At 40.0% G+C, this 18,977-nt stretch overlaps 1 protein-coding gene across 1 annotated transcript in view; it reads right to left on the reverse strand.

Moving 5' to 3' along the window:
• Positions 1-18,977, reverse strand: part of LOC146319068 (FRAS1-related extracellular matrix protein 2-like) — a 93,967-nt gene that overhangs the window by 3,760 nt on the left and 71,230 nt on the right. Inside the window, exons 9-23 of the mRNA XM_084729674.1 lie at positions 18,724-18,921; positions 18,140-18,304; positions 17,733-17,915; positions 15,404-15,534; positions 14,046-14,204; positions 11,948-12,251; positions 9,288-9,419; positions 8,572-8,903; positions 3,246-3,438; positions 2,997-3,122; positions 2,364-2,491; positions 1,583-1,717; positions 1,349-1,475; positions 370-557; positions 107-253 (exon numbers count right to left, since the gene is read on the reverse strand). Coding sequence (XP_084585800.1) covers positions 107-253; positions 370-557; positions 1,349-1,475; positions 1,583-1,717; positions 2,364-2,491; positions 2,997-3,122; positions 3,246-3,438; positions 8,572-8,903; positions 9,288-9,419; positions 11,948-12,251; positions 14,046-14,204; positions 15,404-15,534; positions 17,733-17,915; positions 18,140-18,304; positions 18,724-18,921 — 2,648 coding nt within the window. The remainder of the gene's footprint in view (positions 1-106; positions 254-369; positions 558-1,348; positions 1,476-1,582; positions 1,718-2,363; positions 2,492-2,996; positions 3,123-3,245; positions 3,439-8,571; positions 8,904-9,287; positions 9,420-11,947; positions 12,252-14,045; positions 14,205-15,403; positions 15,535-17,732; positions 17,916-18,139; positions 18,305-18,723; positions 18,922-18,977) is intronic.

The raw sequence follows: 18,977 nt of genomic DNA on the forward strand, positions 1-18,977 counted from the left end.
TAAATCATATTGAAGTTTTACACATTTAATTAGAGTTACTTACTACCGTAGAGGCAGGCTTACAATTAACAGTCATTGGCTATGAGGAACATTAGATGTAGAATACCTGGAACATGGCTGTAGAGTCCAACCTGAAGCCATCAGATCCTGGCTGTCTGACGAGGGACATGGCTGATGGATCATCCACTGCCAGCATAGCATTAAAACTGACATCACCAAACACACGCGCCTGAGTCTCAGGCTGAGCCTTGTCCTGGTGAGGTGTTTTAGATTGAAGGGGAAAAAGTAAGTTAATAATTTATAGTGTTGGCTGTGTTAAGATGTCTCTGCATACTGAAACCGCATCATTAAAAACCTGAATTTACTCACAAGAATCTTGAATCTGTAGAGCAATGACGGAGAGTCAGCCAGGCAGCCAAATTCAAACTTGGTCGGGTTGTACTTTGGTACGTATCCATCAGCACCAGTGCAGAGGAACACCTTCTCTATGCTGCAGAAGAAAGAGTCGCCCAGGTTCTGCACGGGGTCCACCATCACACGGCCATAGACTGTATCACCTGAAAGGAAGGATGACAACATGAATCCTAAAGCCTGGACCAAGTTATGATGATGAATGATACTTAGAAATCTACGGAGGACAGAATATTTAACCTCTTTTAACTCCACAGAGATGACAAAACCATGGCACACGCTGCATCAAATTCATCTTTCAGATAATGTTTACCACTTTATAAGGAATATACTATTGACCTGCTATCTCCCCCTAACAAATGACAAAAATGGGTCTATTGCAGGAAAGGAAGGAGTGGAGTTTAATAAGTAAATGGAAATGAGCTGAAAGGGCAACACTGGTGGTTATGAATGTTTCAGCCAGTGAAATGCAAATCTATGTACTTAACTGTCAATCAATGTCCACTGCATACCACTGCTTTTAAAATTCTTTTTTTAGTTTGCAGAAAGAAAATCACCACATCAATGCCAATATTTGTGTATTGGTTGTCTTCCAGGTTTGATTTTCTGTCCTCAATTAATTCAGTCCTTTTAGTTTAAAATCTAAGAAGAAAATAATCGGACAAAATAATAAGCTGATGTAATATTCACAGTGATGGATTAGCTGCAGCAGGTTCAAACAAGTCCTACATTTTCAGAAGTTGATTTTCATATTGTACTGACGTGAACTCAAACCAGTGTCTGCTTGAAAAGTAGAAAACCAATCTGCCATGCTTTGCAAAATCAACAGAAGTAATTTGAAGCAAATTCTACTTGTAGTTAATGGGATAAAACAGCTACACCCAATAGTACAGTTTGAAAATCATCAAGTTTTAAGACCTAGCGCGAGGGAACTTACCTTCAGAAAAGGCTACGTCGCTCTCCTGACCAAAGCCCATGGAGCCATCAGAGAGCCACAAGCTCCTCTTGGACAGAAGGAACATCTGAGTGTTCAGACTGAACTCCACTGCAACTGGGTCACTCACCTAAAGAGGGATGTATAACGTCATAACAACATAAGAGAGAGAGCCACGGAGAAGGAAAGAGTAACAAACACCTGTGGATCTGAACGTTCAAACGAAAACAGCCTTACCTGTTGGAATCTGATGTCTAGATCGAAGCTGACTGGTTCTCGGGGACTGCAGACAGGTGGAACAGTGTATTCCATGTTCTGAGCTGTTGTACAGGGGATCAGCTTCACTGTGTAGGTGCCAGAGTAGTCTCTCACCTGTACAAAACAGAGGGCACAGATCATAATAACAATAAAAAAAAACTTTTGAAAACACAGGTACAAAGTGTTTTACAATAAAAACAGAACACATTCAAAATGAAAAGAAAACAAACCCAAAGCCATAAAAACTAAACACATTACAAAACATGGGGAAAGTAAAACTACAGAATCAATGAAAAAGTGGGTTTCAAAAAATGATTTGAAAGGCAGGTTTGTTTGTCTTGGGGCCCTAAGTGCAAAGGCTCTATCCCCTTTAAATGCAAATCTGTAGCTAGGAACAACAAACAATATCTTAAATTCAATTTTAAAAACATCAGGTAACCAGTGTAAAGAAGCCAGGATTGGCGAGATGTGGTTGTGTTTCTTGGTCAAAATTCCAACAGCTGACTTTTTAATTTGATGATTTGATTTTTATTTTTTTGCTGATGCCAGATAGAAACGAATTACAGTAACGTAACCAACTGCTTTCAGATTTTTTGGCAAAAAGAAATGGTCTGATCATTGAAATGTTTCTGAGAACTCACAGGACACTCAAGGGTCAGTCTGGGTCCGCCCTTCCAGCTGTTCGAGCGCACAAACATACACAGCGGACGTTTGAGGTTGTGCGCCAGGTCGCAAACAAACTTCATGTGGTCGTACTTACAGCAAAGTCAGAGGTGAACGTCCACTGCTGGACTGGCTGGTTGTAGGTGGGCTCACTCCTCACTAAGGTGAGGTTGAAAGTCAGGCCAGGGTGGTCCACACTCATCACCATGGACGACATGGAGGTTGCTTGGTAACAGATGTTGAGAGAGGGAGAAGTTGACAAAATCAAATGCAATGCCATTGAAAACTTGAGAAGAACAATGTGTAAAACCTTGGCATTGAGCACTGCACTCCAAACAGCAAGTTTGAGCCACAGACATACAAATATTAAATAGGACCTTCAAATTATTTTTTGTGACTCATAAACAGACACTTACTCATTCTGCAAATATTCAGCTTTAATTTGAACTCTAATTAACGTGAAACGGGCAAAGAAAAACAGATGCTCTGGACTGAAATGAAAATTTCAAAAGTGAATATGTTGGCTGTAGTGTTGTTGTTTGAGAAGCCATTATTTCAACTTAGCAAGTGTCATTAATCTCTGTTGACATATCATGGTCATTTCATGATTTAGCACAGTAAACATACATGTATTTTGTATGCATATTTTTCCCTTAAACCACGCATCTCTATCTTCAGGGATGGTGATCCTACTGAAGAATAGTAAAACTGATATCCTTGATAATCTCACCTGCTCTTTTGATTCTGCCTCCGGAATGAGACTCCACAAACAGACCCCTGAAACGAGCCTTGGTGCGGAAGTTTACCACCAGACGTCCCTGGTCATTGATGCGCATGCTGGTCGGATACAATGCACCTGGCAGAAACGCATACGAAGGCACCAGATTTTGAAAAAAAACTGTTCTTAAATTTAATGTGGATGATACCGAGTCCAGAAACACACTCTGTAGTAATATTCCCCACAGTTCTGGGAGCTTACCCTGCAGCTCGGCCTGTGGGGGGCTGCCGATGCCATCCTTCCAGAGGATGGCTGTGTCGTACACGAAGGTGAGACGCAGCTCTGACTGCAGGTCAAAGTGCTGCCAGCCACCAGTTCCAACGGGGGAGTGGAACACATACGACACATAAAGGGGCACACGAAGGGTCACGTAGGATTGGACCAGGTTAAGCACCTGTGAGGGAAGAAACAATTATAATTTTAAGCTCTCAGAGAATAAAACTGATCGCTGACAGTCACGCTGTTTAGTTATTTGATATTACAGTTGAAACTGTAAGTAAGAAATCCTCAGTAATGCAACAACTGTATTATCCTTTCAGATTAAAAGGGTGATTGCAGGTCGATAAGCTATAATAAGTACTGAGAAAATGTAACAGCTGAACACATTGTTCTCCTCCACAAGGTGCTTGAACTCTTTCACTCCTACTCACTGTTGTCAAAGAAGCAGAAAAGTCTTGTTGTCTTGTAGGCTACACTAGAAACCACAGTGGGCAGTGATGTGGGCTTGTATTGTTCTCTTACATCTTTGTCTTCTTTTTTAAGTCTTCAAAGTATTTGGAAAACTTCATTATTTGTGTTTACTGTCATTGAAACACATGTGCAATCTGCAACATATTATTGTAATTACACACACTTTGATTTTGTTAGCTGAAAAAAATAGGTTTAAAAAACTTTTTTTTTTTTCAGGTAATAGTCTAGATCATTCTGTGGCCAAGGCACACCAAAGGGGAAGCCAAAATCTCAAGGCGCAGCTGTATTCGTATCCATGGAAAACAGCCTCCATAACCAACCTAACCTAGCCTGTGGAGGCAGCAACAAGCCTTCAAGCCAATCAGAGGCAGAGTTCATGGAGTGTGTGTAGGAAAAAAAGCCTTGGTCAATCAGGGCCTTTTGATATGTCACACTCGTAATGATTCCAACCATTGATCAACTGTGCAAGCGATAAAAACTTGGTTTCAAATTGCCTCTATATTGGGAAATCAGTGCATACAAAGTACTATTATAGTAAATTGAAATAGTAATATATGCAATAATAATGTATGGTTGTCACAAAATCCCAGAGCATACCTGGACGTGCCTCACAGCACACCAGTGTGCCCAAACAGCAAATGGCTCCTGGAAGTTTGTTTGGGCACCACTGTTCTATATAACTTGAAGCCCAAGTTACAGTATTTTACAACTTGTAACTGACATTTCACTATATCAAGTTTGCTTTTTCAAACAAAGTCCTTATAACAGAATTGAATAAGGACTGAACTATCAAACACTTTTCACTGCTTTCACACCGCAAGCATTGAGTGACCTCATCTTTCAAAATTCATAAACTAAACTTTAAAACTAAATTTGACATTATTTAGATGCTAATGTCAAAATGGTTACATTTATGTTCAAAACCTAACAACACAAATTATCCTACAATGGCCTGCAATTTGCTATATTTTGGTACATCTACATCCAAAAAATAAAAATGCACAAATGAACCCCAAAGACATTTGTAGACATTTGTCTACCACCATGTTATAGACAAGGTTTTTTGAATGTTTGGATTTGAATTACTAGAATTACTTCAGTTTTATTTCATGCACTTGGAAATTAGTCCGAGTAAAAATGGCAAAAAATAAAACCTATTGACGCAAGTTACAGCATTTCTGATCGATTTCTGTGACAAAAACTCTAAGGTAGCACAATCTATGCAACAAAAAAAGATTTTGCTTGATGGAATTTTGGTTTAAGATAAATAAATAAAAGACAAAGATAATAACAATACATACTGAAATGTGACCTGTTTTCTGAGATGTGCAGGCCTATGAAGTGCTTTGGTTGCATTTGTGCATTTTGGATGAGAGAAAAACTGTTGTGCTGAGCTGCATGTCAGTATAAAGAGTTTTGAAAAAGTGATTAGATGTGATAGATGTAGTTCCACAAAGCAGCCACTAGGTGTCTCTGTACACCAACATTATATCAACAGTTTCATGTAGCTTGACAGAAGTGAACTGTGTCCTCACAAGTTTGTCAAAGCCAGAGTCTGACTTAAAAACAGATTGCAATTGCACCACATTATGTCTTTGACTTGATGTGAAAATGTGTTTCAGTTTGCACTGTCAATCACCAAACTGAACGCTGGGCAGGAGATTAACAGCAAGAGAAGCAAAGAAAAGTAAGTTGGCAGAGGATGTTTTTGGTATTCCTCTCTCTCTTGAATACATACATTGTCTTATTTCATTTATTTCACAAAGTAACACTACATAAATAGTCTGGTATAATATCTTTGCAAACAGAGAGAATCTTCACCAAAGACCCGTAATTCACTGCACACACAGCTGAAATCTCCCCAATCCAGCTCAGTGTCTGTGAGGTCTCAGTAGAGCAAGCTCCAAAAACCGCTGAATCAGGATCCAAATGAGAAATTAAATGACTGCTAGATGAGAGACAAACTCAGCCCTGGGGTTTTACATAGCCATAATTTTATCACATCAACCTCCTAAAATAACTGCATACGGCCTAGAACAGACTAAAGATAGCAAATATTCACACATTCAAAATGATAATTGGTATTTTTAACTGTTTTAAATATCATGGCCTTCTCTTTTGAGCTCAACCTTTCAATTAGAGCATGTACCATAACCATAACATTATAGCCAATATCCAGTATTTTTTAACATTAATTTGTTCTTTTGTTCTTCAGAGGGAGCTGAGTTATTTAAATCTATCTGTGCTCTTTGATTCGTGCACCCCGGTGCGGCTGCAAGGTTAAGACTGCTCCTTTTTTTTCGTGGCACTCGTTGGATTAAAAAAAGGAAAAAAAACATAACCCGAGTGACAGTGTGACAGTGATCTCCCTTAATGAAGTGGACTTGGGGTCTTGTGGATGACGGTCGTCATGTGTAACTGTGTGCAAGCGGCTCTTAGCTGTGACTGGGGGACAAGTAAATTAATTTCTTACTTTTTCTCCATCTCCTTCTCTCCCTCTCTCATACACCCACTCACACACAAACAGAAAAAAACCTGCCACACACACACTCAGCAGTCTGATCAGCAACAAGAAGCTCACAGATCAAAGGCTGGAGGAACACAAAAGAGCAGCAGGACATGAGCCAAGGAGCAAGGGTCTGTCTCCTGATCCACAATAACAACAAGAACCATGAGAATACTGCAGCCCTGCACAGCAACATCAGCTGTAATGATGCAACAACAGCAAATGGCTACTGGAAGTTTGTTAGCATCTAACTGACACATGTAATGCTCAAATTGAACAGCAATGTCTGACTTCTCTGGTGAGCTCAGCTGTCATAACACCAAGCTGGCAAAAGTAAAGGCAAAGCTGAGGAAAGCTGTCGAACAGGAAACTGACATTCCTGCCATTAAACTTGACAGCATGTAGGTGTACTCAAAATATCAAAGGTAGAGTGACTTTCCTTACATGATTTCACAGATTTCCTGTTAATCAAAGTCTTAAAGAGGTCGGTTTATCTGAAGTGGGGTTGTATGAGGTACTTATTGATAGTCAGGGCATTACCTACAGTAGACAGTGGTTGGCACGCTCACAGTTTGGAAAAGAAGAGAGGAGTACCAGCACCGACGCTAAGCAATGAACTGCTGTGGACAGGGTCCACAACAAAACATGTTGTAGCCACTAAAAAAGGTCCCCCTAAATGATAATTTTAAGTGTATACTATATTTAGAATGTACTCAACACTTTACTTTTGCCATCAGACTGTTTTCGGATGGAAAAACCACGATTTTTTAAGCCACATATCACTCTGTCCTGCTCAACCAGATTCTGTAGAGAAAATCAATAATTTTACTTTGCAGAACACGGGAGTTTCTGAACTACCCCTGCTTCGATCTGTGAGTTTGTTTGTTATTGCACAACTTTTGTGCATCTGAACTGTCCTTTTAATACACCAAAGTCACACAACAACACAAAAAAGACATACAGTTCTTGATTTTTCCTATGGAATTTGGTTGGTTTGGAGAGAGCAATATTTGGCTTAAATAACTGCCAAGATTTAGTGGATGAAATGCGTTGTGCTGCTAAACCCGTCCACAGCAGCTCATTGCCTTGGTACTCCTGTCTGCTTCTTCAAACAGGGACGTGCTGACCTGCATCTTCTGCGAATAGTACACCGACTATCGATAAGAAGCTCATACAATCCCCCTCAAATAATCTGAACTATAGTAACGATAGCCTTGTAAGAGTGGAGGGGATTGAGTTTGTGGAGCAGTTTATCAAAGGTGGCAATCGTCCTGATAAATTACCTCAGAGAGAGACCTATTGGATTTTTAAATTTGATGTTTTGATGTATCCACATCCTAATAAAGAAATAGATTTCAGATGTTATCTGTAAACTGGTTTACCTTCTCATTGCTGTTTATGCTATTGGTGCTATTCTAATTTTCTAATTTATGTATTTATTTTTCTTCATTGTTATGGTTATTATTGTGAATTTTAACTTTTTTTTTTGCCACAAAGCCTATGCATAGTATGTTTATAATGTGATATGCTGGTGTAATTTAGCCATATGTCTAATTTTCTATGTAAGGAATCATGACATTCCACTCTGGTTGACTCCTCTCTCCAGTCCAGCCCTGAAGAAGACAAAAAGTTTCGTGATTTTTAACCTTGATATGCCCTAATTAATAGAGGCGTTTTGGCTATATCTTTGGCTTGGTGCAAATGTGCCTGTGGATTCCCCTCTTTCTAAACCAAACCAAAAAAAAAATCTCTTTAAAGCTCCGCTTTATAGTAAATCTCTGAGAGTCACTTTATTCTTTGATATCTTGAGTGACCTACATCTGGTCAAGGTTTAGTGAGGAAAGGTGTACCACATCATACAGCTTTGCTCAGTTTTTCAGTCAGCCAACCTCTACTGTAGATTGTTGTATCTCATACAGTCCTATATAAAATAACCCAAACTAACCATTTTATGCTCCATGTTGATAGCAGTAGTGAGCATTAGGGGAATGACTGACAGGTTGGCAACACTTTGTTTGCGTGTGCATGTTTCCATGGGGACACACACACTAAAACATGTCAATCACACGCCGGGGTACAGCGCTGGCAAACACACACACAAACATGCAGCGAATGAGACGTAAAACGCAGGCAAACAGATACGGTGCCGTTCTGTCTGTGCGAGCCTCTCACTCAGAAGGCTGTAAATAGACTGAACATACAGACATAAACACACACAGGTGGACACACACACACAGTCAGACAGATGTACATACAAACCCTAGATTGGAATTTATGCATTGTGGACAAATGTACACAGGAACAAACACACACACACACACACACACACACCTGTCCGTCAGTCCCTATGGTGCCTCCGCAGTCAGTGAGCAGCTCGGACATGTGGTAGTAGCTGGTGAACTCCCAGAGACAAGCCTCCAGGTTCAGGTTCCTGTAGAAGCGCAGTGTGCTGTTCCCCCGCAGCGAGTTGCTGAACTGATAGGGCGCAGTCTCTCCCATGCTCTCAGGGTTGCGTGTGGAAGCGGTGATGAAGCCGTGACCTGTGGTGACCTCCTTGTAGTCAAGCAAGTTGGAGCAGCGGTGATTTCCGACCCGGGTTCCGTCGGGACTGAGAGTCAGTTCAAAGTTCATGAGAGGGCGAGTGGAGATTACCGGAAGCATGCCTGCGAGGCGGAAAGAAGACGATGTGATTCCAACTGAGTCCGACTACCTTTGATAGTGAGAGGAATTATTATTTCAGAAACTTAGAGGAAAGGAGTAGTTGAGTGAAGAGGGGGAAAGTGATGAAAAGAAAGCAGGGGAGCAGGAGAAAAAAGGAAGAAGGGAACCTGGAGGAGGCGAGGCAGAAGGAAACTGATTAAAAATCAAGAAGGGAATGTTAAGTAGCGGGTGTGCTGGAGGGTTTCTACAGCGGGGTTCGATACAACCCGGCAAGATCTATATTCTGGCTGTCATGCTCCTGAGGATCCCCAGACGTGAATATTACACACACTACATTACACTTCACTTCATCTGTGGTACGAGTCCTGCCTCCAGCTCCTACCTACCATCTATGTGAGGCATGGTGACAGTCACTTTGATGAGGTTGGGGTGTTTCGGGTCCTCTGCTCCAGTGTAGCGTAGCTTGGCAGAGAAAGGCTCGGCGCCAACGGTCCCCATCTTACGTGGTTGACACATACCTTTGCATGACAGAGACACAGGGACAGATTGTAAGACTTCGGAGGAAGAAAGACAAACTGAACAGCTATGATTGTGTCTACAGCAACTAATGCAATCAATCGACCTCAAGTTATTTTTAGTTATATATGCTGTAATACCAGGAATGGGACGGTTACTTGTAAATTGTACTCTGATACAGTCACTACTTGTTAAAAAAATGTAGTCGCCAACCTAATCAAAGTATCACAATATTACAGTAATGTAATCCGATAACTTTTTGTTACTCTTGGATGACCTCAGTACCAAATATGGTGAAACTGTTTAGTCTAATATAACGTGTTATGTTTGTTAAATTTATCACAGTTGAACGTACTGTGTTAATTCACAGCTCATACTTCAACTTAATGTAAACTAAATTTATTGTTGGGCTTGTGTTCTTACTCACACACCTGGTCATCCGGCATCACCACCTACAGTCACAAAACATCTTTTAGTTGTAGTAGTAGTGCTGACAGGTTTGCTAGCTAACTGGATTTCTGTGTAGCTGACGTTAACGGTCTGTGTAGCTAAAATTCTTGGTTTGTCTGTGTAGCTATTAGCAGCTGGTTGGTGCAGCTTACATTAGCAGTTGGTCTGTGTAGCTGCATAGCCTTTTCACAGCTGAAGGCAGAACTGTTACTATATTGCAGTGTAGGCCCCTTTTTAATTTTAAGTCAAAATAATGCTTAAATTTCCACCCAGTTAAGCATTTTTTCACTGGATGTGATGATAATGAATTTACTGTAAGATTAGCTGGTTTCACTCAGACCAGAGTGGTGGTGTGAGATTTGTGAAGTGTTGTAATGTGTGCACGTTTCTTTATCCCGCTAATAATGCCCATTTACCAAATGTATCTATAATCTGAATATGTCATTTTGTCTGTAACTGTAATGGAATACAGTTACCTTTTTTTAAACGTAATCCCGTTACAAGTAATTCGTGACACCCCACGCCTGTGTGATACACAGCTAAACACATTTTTTTCTCATAACCTGCCTGAGATATTACTAAACCAGGTAGTGGTTTCCAAGATTTCTAAGAATACCTTGCGTCCACCCTGAGAAAGTGTGTCTGAATTTGTTGCTTTCAAAATGAGTAGGTGGAGTGATAACATAGCAACAGCAAGACACTGAGCTTTTATATTTTCATCTGAGGAAGGAGTGAGTACTCTGACCTTTTCTCAAAGCACACAGCTTGTAGTGATATTCGGTTATAGTTTATTGTGGCTGTTGTAGGCAATAAAACTGTTGTCCCTGTCTGTCTATAATCTTACAATTTTGTTGAAGGCCTGACACGTGTGTGAAATATTTCCATTTCCTTCCAGTAACACTTTTAGTAACCTTAATTAATGGTAGTGGTAACAAACAATGAAATGATCATTTTGTTTACTGGTTAATAGTAATGCTATAATTTACTGAGGATAATTTAGTTTTATCATTAGTTTGTGCATTATAAAATAATTTGTTTCTAAATTACATATTGTTTCATACCTGATAGAGATGATCATAATTGCATTCTGGGAAAATGAACTGATTAAAAAAAAATTTGTTGCACACAGTCTGATATTTTAGATGCATCATTATGTATATACTAATGACTACCAAATTATATATCATTACACTGACCAGATATTTATAATGTAATTTGTAATGATTTGTAAACAGTCTAAATAAATAAGTAATCATTATTTGGATGGCAATTCTAAAGTTGCAACTGATGTTTAGAAAACTTTAGGCAATAAAAAGGCAATAAATAGATTATGTAGCATAAATAAACATTCAAATAATGTTTATGAATGTAAAAGTAACATTGACTAAAGTTTAATTAACTAGAACTTTACCATTTATTAATGATGCTACTATAAAATGTGATTGATTATCCTGACAGATATTGTAATATGATACACAATTACTGGGAATAAGCACTTTGCATCCTAATTTTTAATTAAAATCATCATGTTGTGACATTTGTTGGGGTCTGCACCAAACAAACATTTTTTCTTACATCTGGAGAACAGGATTTTCTAGGTCAGGGCATCTCTGCAACACTGCAGTACTTCATAATATTACTGTTTGTCACACATTTTTCTTTTGTCAAAAAATTGCATAGTACTTTATTCAAGTAACATCTTGAAGGAGGTAGGTTTCTTTTTTGCGATGGTGTATTTTTACAGTGCGGCATTTTCAAATGATCTGAATATTTCTCCACCACTTTTCATCATTTCAGAAGGTTTTTTAGCTAAAAACTAAAGTGATGACAGAAAAAAACTACATTGTCAATTCTTGTTTTCCCAGTGATTTAGGTGTATTTTTCTTTTAATGCGTCTGTTGTGCAGCTGTACCGTACAGTAGGTACTGTTCAGTCATTATTCTTGAACAGTCATGATGCTTGGAGAACAAAGACCCTTTTGTTTCTCATTGCAAGGTGGAGCCAAAGCTCGGTTTAATTCCTCCTGTAGAAAACTGGCAACATAAGACAGTGAAATGGCTGCTCATTGTTCTGTCCTCACCTTCCTCCTGGCTGATAGTCGCTATGGGGCTGCTGAGCTCTAAACCCTCGTCCCCGTTAGAATTTACGGCCCTAGCGGCACACTGGACCCTGGATCCCGCCTGGAAGTAGACTGAGTCCAGTGTGATCATCTTGGACGACGTGAAGAAGGTGTCAAAGTCCACCTCCCTCATGGGACTAGTGACGCCGTCGGGGCCGGCCGGGGCGCTGATGAGCCAGCGGTAGCGGGTCAAGGTGTTGTTGATGTGCTCGCTGACACAGATCGAGCCCGTCTTGTCATAGTCTGGGTATTTTGTGTTACAGGCCTGGAGGACGGATCAGGAATATAAGCAGGAGGAGTGGGTGGGTGGGCAGGGACAGCAGAGAGATGGGAAAAGATACAGCAGATGCCAGAGGACAAAAGGAGAGAGGGGTACAGAATACAAACGAGTGAGTGGCTGTTGCCAAGGAAATCCAGATGTTTCAGGGTGTTATGTGTACATATTTAAGCTCTTAGAATTTCTTTTATATTTTTTATAATTAGAAAAGTAGGAAAAAGGGATAGAGGGATAAGCCTTTAAAGTGTTTTCATGGATATCCTTTTAAACTGGTTGACACTGTGCCTCCTGATGCAGCACTCAACGTTTCAGTTTTGGCAAGGCTACTTCATTTTGTCTCCCTGACCACAACACAGGAAACAAACAGCCACACACACACAGCAGTCACCTGAGAAGCAAAATGTCTTAACACATCACAAAAAGCCATTTAAGTGTCTCACTGAGCCTGTATTCAAGCGTGGAAGTGAATCTCCTGTGTATGAAAGCACGAGGACGGTGGCCTACTAAACTGTGTAATGTGTCTTTTAAGGACAGAATGGCTAACTCCGGAAGGACAGTTTCACTTTGGCTGAAGAAAAGTATTACTCCTGAGGGACAGCAATGTTCCCTCCACTCCCAGAGGACGTGGATCCCGATTAGGTCCTGCAACATCATTACAGAAAAACCTTACAAATTTAACTGTAGCCCGTTGCCACTTGTGTGCATGAATATCTTTTTAAAGGAGTTTCTGGAGATGTCTGCCTTCTTTTGAATATAAAGAAACTAGATGGCACTCTGCTTGTGGTGCTCAAAGCCCCCAAAAATACATTTGAAAACTGTAACTGTAGAAATGGGACCAATCTGATCCATTATCGGTAAAGGGGGCTGATATTGACATATTTGAATTATTGCATATCGGACTAATGTCACACATATATCCATATACCAATCCAGTTTCAAGGTCCTACATTGTTATTAATTGAAAGTTATGTGCCATGTAGCGGGAAAAAAGAAAACTTTAACCAGCACATAAAATTATACTGACTAACGTAAACCACCATGTCCTATAAAAACACATTACACATGACAAACACTAACATCTAGGCATCGGAATCACATTGGAACTTAAGAAAGTACATCTCTAAACTAAACAGCAAAGTTTCTTTCTAAATGTCACAGCAGGTGTAGCCAGTAGTTCAAACGAAACATGACCACAGGACACAGGACAGGTCATGGCAATGTATTTAATGGCTGCACAGACAACCACTGCCTTTGATGCTGCCTCTGCTTTTGCTTCTTTTTCCCTAGAAGTAGATCATTACAACCTTCGTCACACGTCAGCGTTGCCATGCTTGTTGTTGTCAGAAACTTCTGACTCCTCTTCTTCTTCTTTGGGGTCATTTTTGATCAGAGCGGTGCCCTCTAGTGGATGTACTGCATCCACGCCAGCGTAAAGGACACATCGATGTGGGGAGTGATAGCTACATCATTTAAAACAGATTTACCTATTTTATGTAGAAGGGGCATAAATGAGCCTAAATGGCATCTGCCTTGACTGAGCTATAACATTAGCACCAGTGAGCTAACCTGCGCGATGATACAGTTGGTACATGTAGTTCGGGAGGAAGAAAATAGTTCCTGCTCACAACAAGGTCTGTGGATTATCTTCAGTAACCGATTTCAGGAAAAAAAAATATTGCTGTTTAAGTTTTTTTTTTGGGCAATTTGAGGACCACAAGCTTAGCACCATCAAATATGCATTTTTTGATTTTGGGGCGAACTGTCCCTTTAAGTTTCACTGACCGTGACACAGATGACAGGGTAGCCGGCTGGTGGGTGGAGGTTTTCTGTCGTCCTGGCGACATCGTCGTAGTGGAGCAGCGACACCACATGAGGCAGGGAGGGGAAGGTGACATCAGCCATGCTGTTGGTCTCCTCGATGTAAACGATCACTTTAGTCACCTGTTCCAGAAAACGAGGTTTAAGACTAATGAGAGGTGCAGACACAGAGCTGTTTGTGAATCCAGACACCACGAATTATTATCAGTGAAATGATTAAACTCATCACAGAGGTGGATGTGTTTACAATCTCACAGTCACGGCTCATTCTTAGCTCCTCTATTTAACCCGCTCTCTCATTTCTCTCACGCTGCCTCTCTTCTTCTGCTTGCTGTTTTGTTTTCACGGATAATCTATTATTTATCAGGAAATGTTTTCATTGCTTTTTTGGCTGCGACTACAGTAAAGTGCTGCTGATGGCTGGGCCAGGACACCCTTGTAAAAGAGATCCCTGGTCTCAGAGGGACTGACCTGGATAAATATGGGTCAAATCATAAAAAAATATAAAAACTTTTCATCTCTTTACTTTTTCATTGAGCTGAAATTCAATAACTGTTAGCTGTTAACTTTTAACATCTGACCCGCTTGCTCTGCACAGAAGATTTTTCTATTATGATATGAACTGCTGGACATGGAGATAGACTTCTTGCTGTTTTGTGGGATGATTGAGAGTTGGCGTATTTACTGCCTCTTTTTTCTACTTAAACATTTGATTACTTTGATTCACCTGAGCCCACTTAAACCCTGGCCTACATTAATACCAGACCTAGAATAATATGTCTTTGTGGGTGGGCCTATCCTGCTTAAAATGTGTTTTGAAATGGATGGAAAATGTGTTTTTTAAAATTGATTCATATTATATTATATTCAAAGTTTCTGATTTATGTTTATCTACTGCAGACATTGATTATTTCTTGAGCATATATACCACTAATTTGGAGATGTAATCCGATCTGATTTATCATTTGTTTTTTTAGTAATTTATATATTTATTTATTTCCCCCTCTTTAGTGGCATTAGGTTTTTTGATGCATTTTGATAGTTTTAATAGACGTTGCATCTGACTACAGACATACCTCCAGCACTGTGGAGTATTATGAAATTATGGGTTGTATTTAAGCATTATGTCACTTTATGATTGCTATGTCTTGAGAAACATCCTTGTGACCGTAATAAATCAATGCAGAGGTGGTAAGTGTGTGCAAGAGCTGACTTTTTTCTTTGACATGGATTTTTCTGTGGGGCTTTGTTTCTCTGCACCTCAGAGGAAACCAAGCAAGATGTGTGTGTTACCTCGTCGTCATCATGAACACATTCCTGACCTGAGTTTCAGCCACCATGTTTTCATCAGGCTTCAGGTGGAGAGTAAAGGCTTCCCTCATCTCTCGGACTCCATCAAAGAGCACCTCCACCTCCACCACATGTTCCTTATCACCCTGTTTGAACTCAATGTCTGGACACACACAAACACACACACGAAAAACAGCTTATAAACTGCATATGCAACTTATAGTACAGCTTAAACCGATCATCAATAGAAGTGTTATGCATAGATGGTTCAGACAACCTGAGTCATTTATGTGGCGATAAAAATAGTCTGGTGACACGAAGGCCAAGTTTCTCTCTTTATTGCTGAATTTAGTTTTCCACAAAGCCTCACAGGTTAGCTAGAATTCAGTTTTATTGCTTCAGAGGAATATATCACTTAGCTAAAAAGCATTGCAGGCTTCTATTTGCATAGTGTTAAAGGTGGCCAATCTCCTCGCCAGATAAGTAACAGAGCTTTGCATTGGAAATGTGCTGCACTGAGAAAATATTGGGCAAAATGAGAAATTCAACGCTCTGTGATTCAAAACTGCCAGGAAAGTGGCACTATTTGAACGGTGGGTGGGCAGGTATGATTTGAATAGACTGAAAGTATTCATATAAATATTTCAAGCCTTGATTAAAGTAAAAAAAAAAAAAAAAAGGTTAACGGCGCCAAAAGCTGAGTGGATAGAAAGGAAGATTTCACCATGCTGACAAAGCATGAAAAATACTGAAATTTAATTAGAAATTACACGACCCTCCACTGGACTATTGCAGAAATTACCTTGCCCCATGAAATTAGAAATCAATGACCCTCGCCCGAATAAATCCCCGTGCCCATTTTCATTAATTCAACATTCCTATGGGGAGTCTTGTTTCAAAATCCTCTTATTAGCTCCTACAAATGATTATCAGATATTTATCAGAAGGATATCTGAAAGCCAGTAAGATTAAAGGTAATGTGTCATGTCAAGTGTTTGATCACTAGTGGTGCGGTAAAGGTTCTGGAGTTGTTCTAAGTGGTAGTACAATAAGGCTGAGTATCGTATGAGAACCAGAACCCTTAAAGTGGAATCAGAAGGGTGCTTCATTTTAAACCCTTTTTTCTCTGTCATTCAATACAAATAATGGGATCTGAAACATTCCTGAAATGATCCTTGTGCATTTTAAGCATTTTAGGTATGCAGTGTAACCATACTTTTGAATGTTTTGGTGGCATCTTGGCTAATGTAGGACTTTTTAAGACTCTTTACAAATGCTATTTAAGGCCTATTTCATGTCCATACTGGCAGTTTATTGTCAGTGCAAAGTGCTGGGACTTTGGTGCTGCCAGTATGAATACAGAACAATACTGGGTGACAGCAGGCGTTTGCTTGAGGCTTTTAACAAGAGATTTATGTTTTTCTGACTTCCTATGCGACTGTAATGCTAAGTTGAGTGTTTTCTTGCACACGGTGCAGTGGGCTAAATATTTTTTATTATGCTTGCATTCATGGTTACTGGTTCCATGTATATTTTGTTTCATGGATACAGTGTGATGAATACAAAAACACAAACTTAAGTTAATGCAACTTTATAAAAGTAACAATAATTTCATAATCCAATACAACACATCGTATTTAAAACATTTTAGGGCCTTAAATTCAGATTATTGGATTTTAAGGTTAAGGCTCCTATATTTGTCTCCCTTATGAGAACTTTGTCTTGGATAAATGGAGAGCTGTACATCCTTCACGTTCATGCTGGGACAGAATACAAGGTCATACTACTGCTACTACTATCGTTAGACGTTTTAATACTTTTTCATTTTTTCTTGTCCCACAGAAACCCTGCAACTCCAGCATATACACCACACTTCACTGTACCACACTTCACCACGTCACAGATTGCATGGGTTGTAGCTGCTGTGGTAGTGGGTCAATCACATGTTGCATTAAACATAAAAATGCTTGTGGTGATTGGCTTTGAGCAAAACCATCGCCATCAACCACCAAATAATCTTTTTCTTTTACATCTGGGGACAAAACGGATCAAATTAAGCTGCTGTTTGACTGAAGAAGTTTCGATACTATTTGGCATTGGGTTATTTCAGTCGATTTCTTTAAGCCATACAGTACATACATACATATATCTATAAGTGTGTATATATAGATATGCATATCATACATATTTCTCCTTTTTCAATATCTATTGTTTCTGGATGTTTCGGGGCCTCTGTTTCCTGATGTTTTATTTTAATGCTCCATGTTAATTGTGAATACAATAAACTATCAAGCCTAGGAAAAGATGTCACAGTGTACCTTTAACTGAAAGAGCCATTAAATGGATGGGTGCATTGTGTACCTTGAGACACGGGGTAGTAGTCCTCTCCTGAGACAGCCGACCCGTCTTTGGTATGAACGCGAACCACTGACACCTTTGATGTGTCACCCACTCGTACCACAGGGATCCTCACAGTTGCCACAGCACCAGCTTCCTTTGGTTCACTAACACTGAACTTGGTTTCAAAAAAGCGGATGATGGGTTCTGAAGTGCACAGAAAAGGAGAAAAATATCAGAAAATGCCAACACATTGTTGGAATATGGACATAAACCTTTAAATATCAGCTGTTAATTATCAATGCTGATGATAATTATAAGGTAAAAACAAACCTGCTCAACTATTCAGATAAATGAAAAAGCTTATTTCACTGTACATTTAATTCCTGATTGTCCTCCACTTCTGTCTCCTCCCTCTCCGTCTCACTTACTGTCAGCTGTGTCCTTGATTTTCACCAGGGTCTCATTCAGAGCTCCCACTGATGCGCCAAACTGTGAATCGCTCTTCGGATTCCCTAAGACCAACCGCAGCTCTTCTCCTTCCTCGTACAGCGTGTCATCAACCAGTGACAGGATACATGGCTTCTCCGCCTCACCTAGAGTGCACAGCGAGACAGCGATGACGGGACGTGTCAAAAAATTTGAAGTGGAAGAAAAGGATAGGAGAAATTCAATAATATTATTTATTCTTTTTTACAGCATATAACATCTTATTTATTATATAACCTTTTCTGCCTGTGTTCAGCTCCTCCAGAGTTTTTTGAAGCTGTTTGCACACTTTGTGTTAAAAAAAAAAAAAAACAAAAAAAAACCTGACAGCCCAGTAGGTAACGTGTGGAATAAAGTTAAACTCGCAAGCTCCTGTGATGTCTGCAAGGCACTGTTGATTTTGCAAAAACCGTGTGACAAAAAACTGTTTATTTAATTAAAAAGGTGTCAACTTTCTAGACGCAAGATACATCTCAAAAACTTGAGAGAAAACATGTGTGATGTACTCGTGTGATCACTGAAGCACCTGGTAAGAAAGTGATGATAGATGCATCCGTGTTGGGCCGCTCATCAAAGTCGGTGACGACCTCTGCAGAGCCCTGACGGGTGTAACAGCGCACGGTGGATTTGTGTCTGATGTCGCCACTGCGGTACACGGTCGCTGTGATCTGACCGTCACTCTCCTCTCCGGTGTACAGCGGCTCACGGAACTGGACCTTTGGCACTATCAGTCAACAGAAGAGTTCAGTCATCACACAAAGTACGACAGAGGGCGTAATA

The sequence above is a fragment of the Lutjanus erythropterus genome, chromosome 11, assembly GCF_056507025.1.
Source record: "Lutjanus erythropterus isolate fLutEry1 chromosome 11, fLutEry1.hap2, whole genome shotgun sequence".
Lineage (NCBI taxonomy): Eukaryota > Metazoa > Chordata > Actinopteri > Lutjaniformes > Lutjanidae > Lutjanus > Lutjanus erythropterus.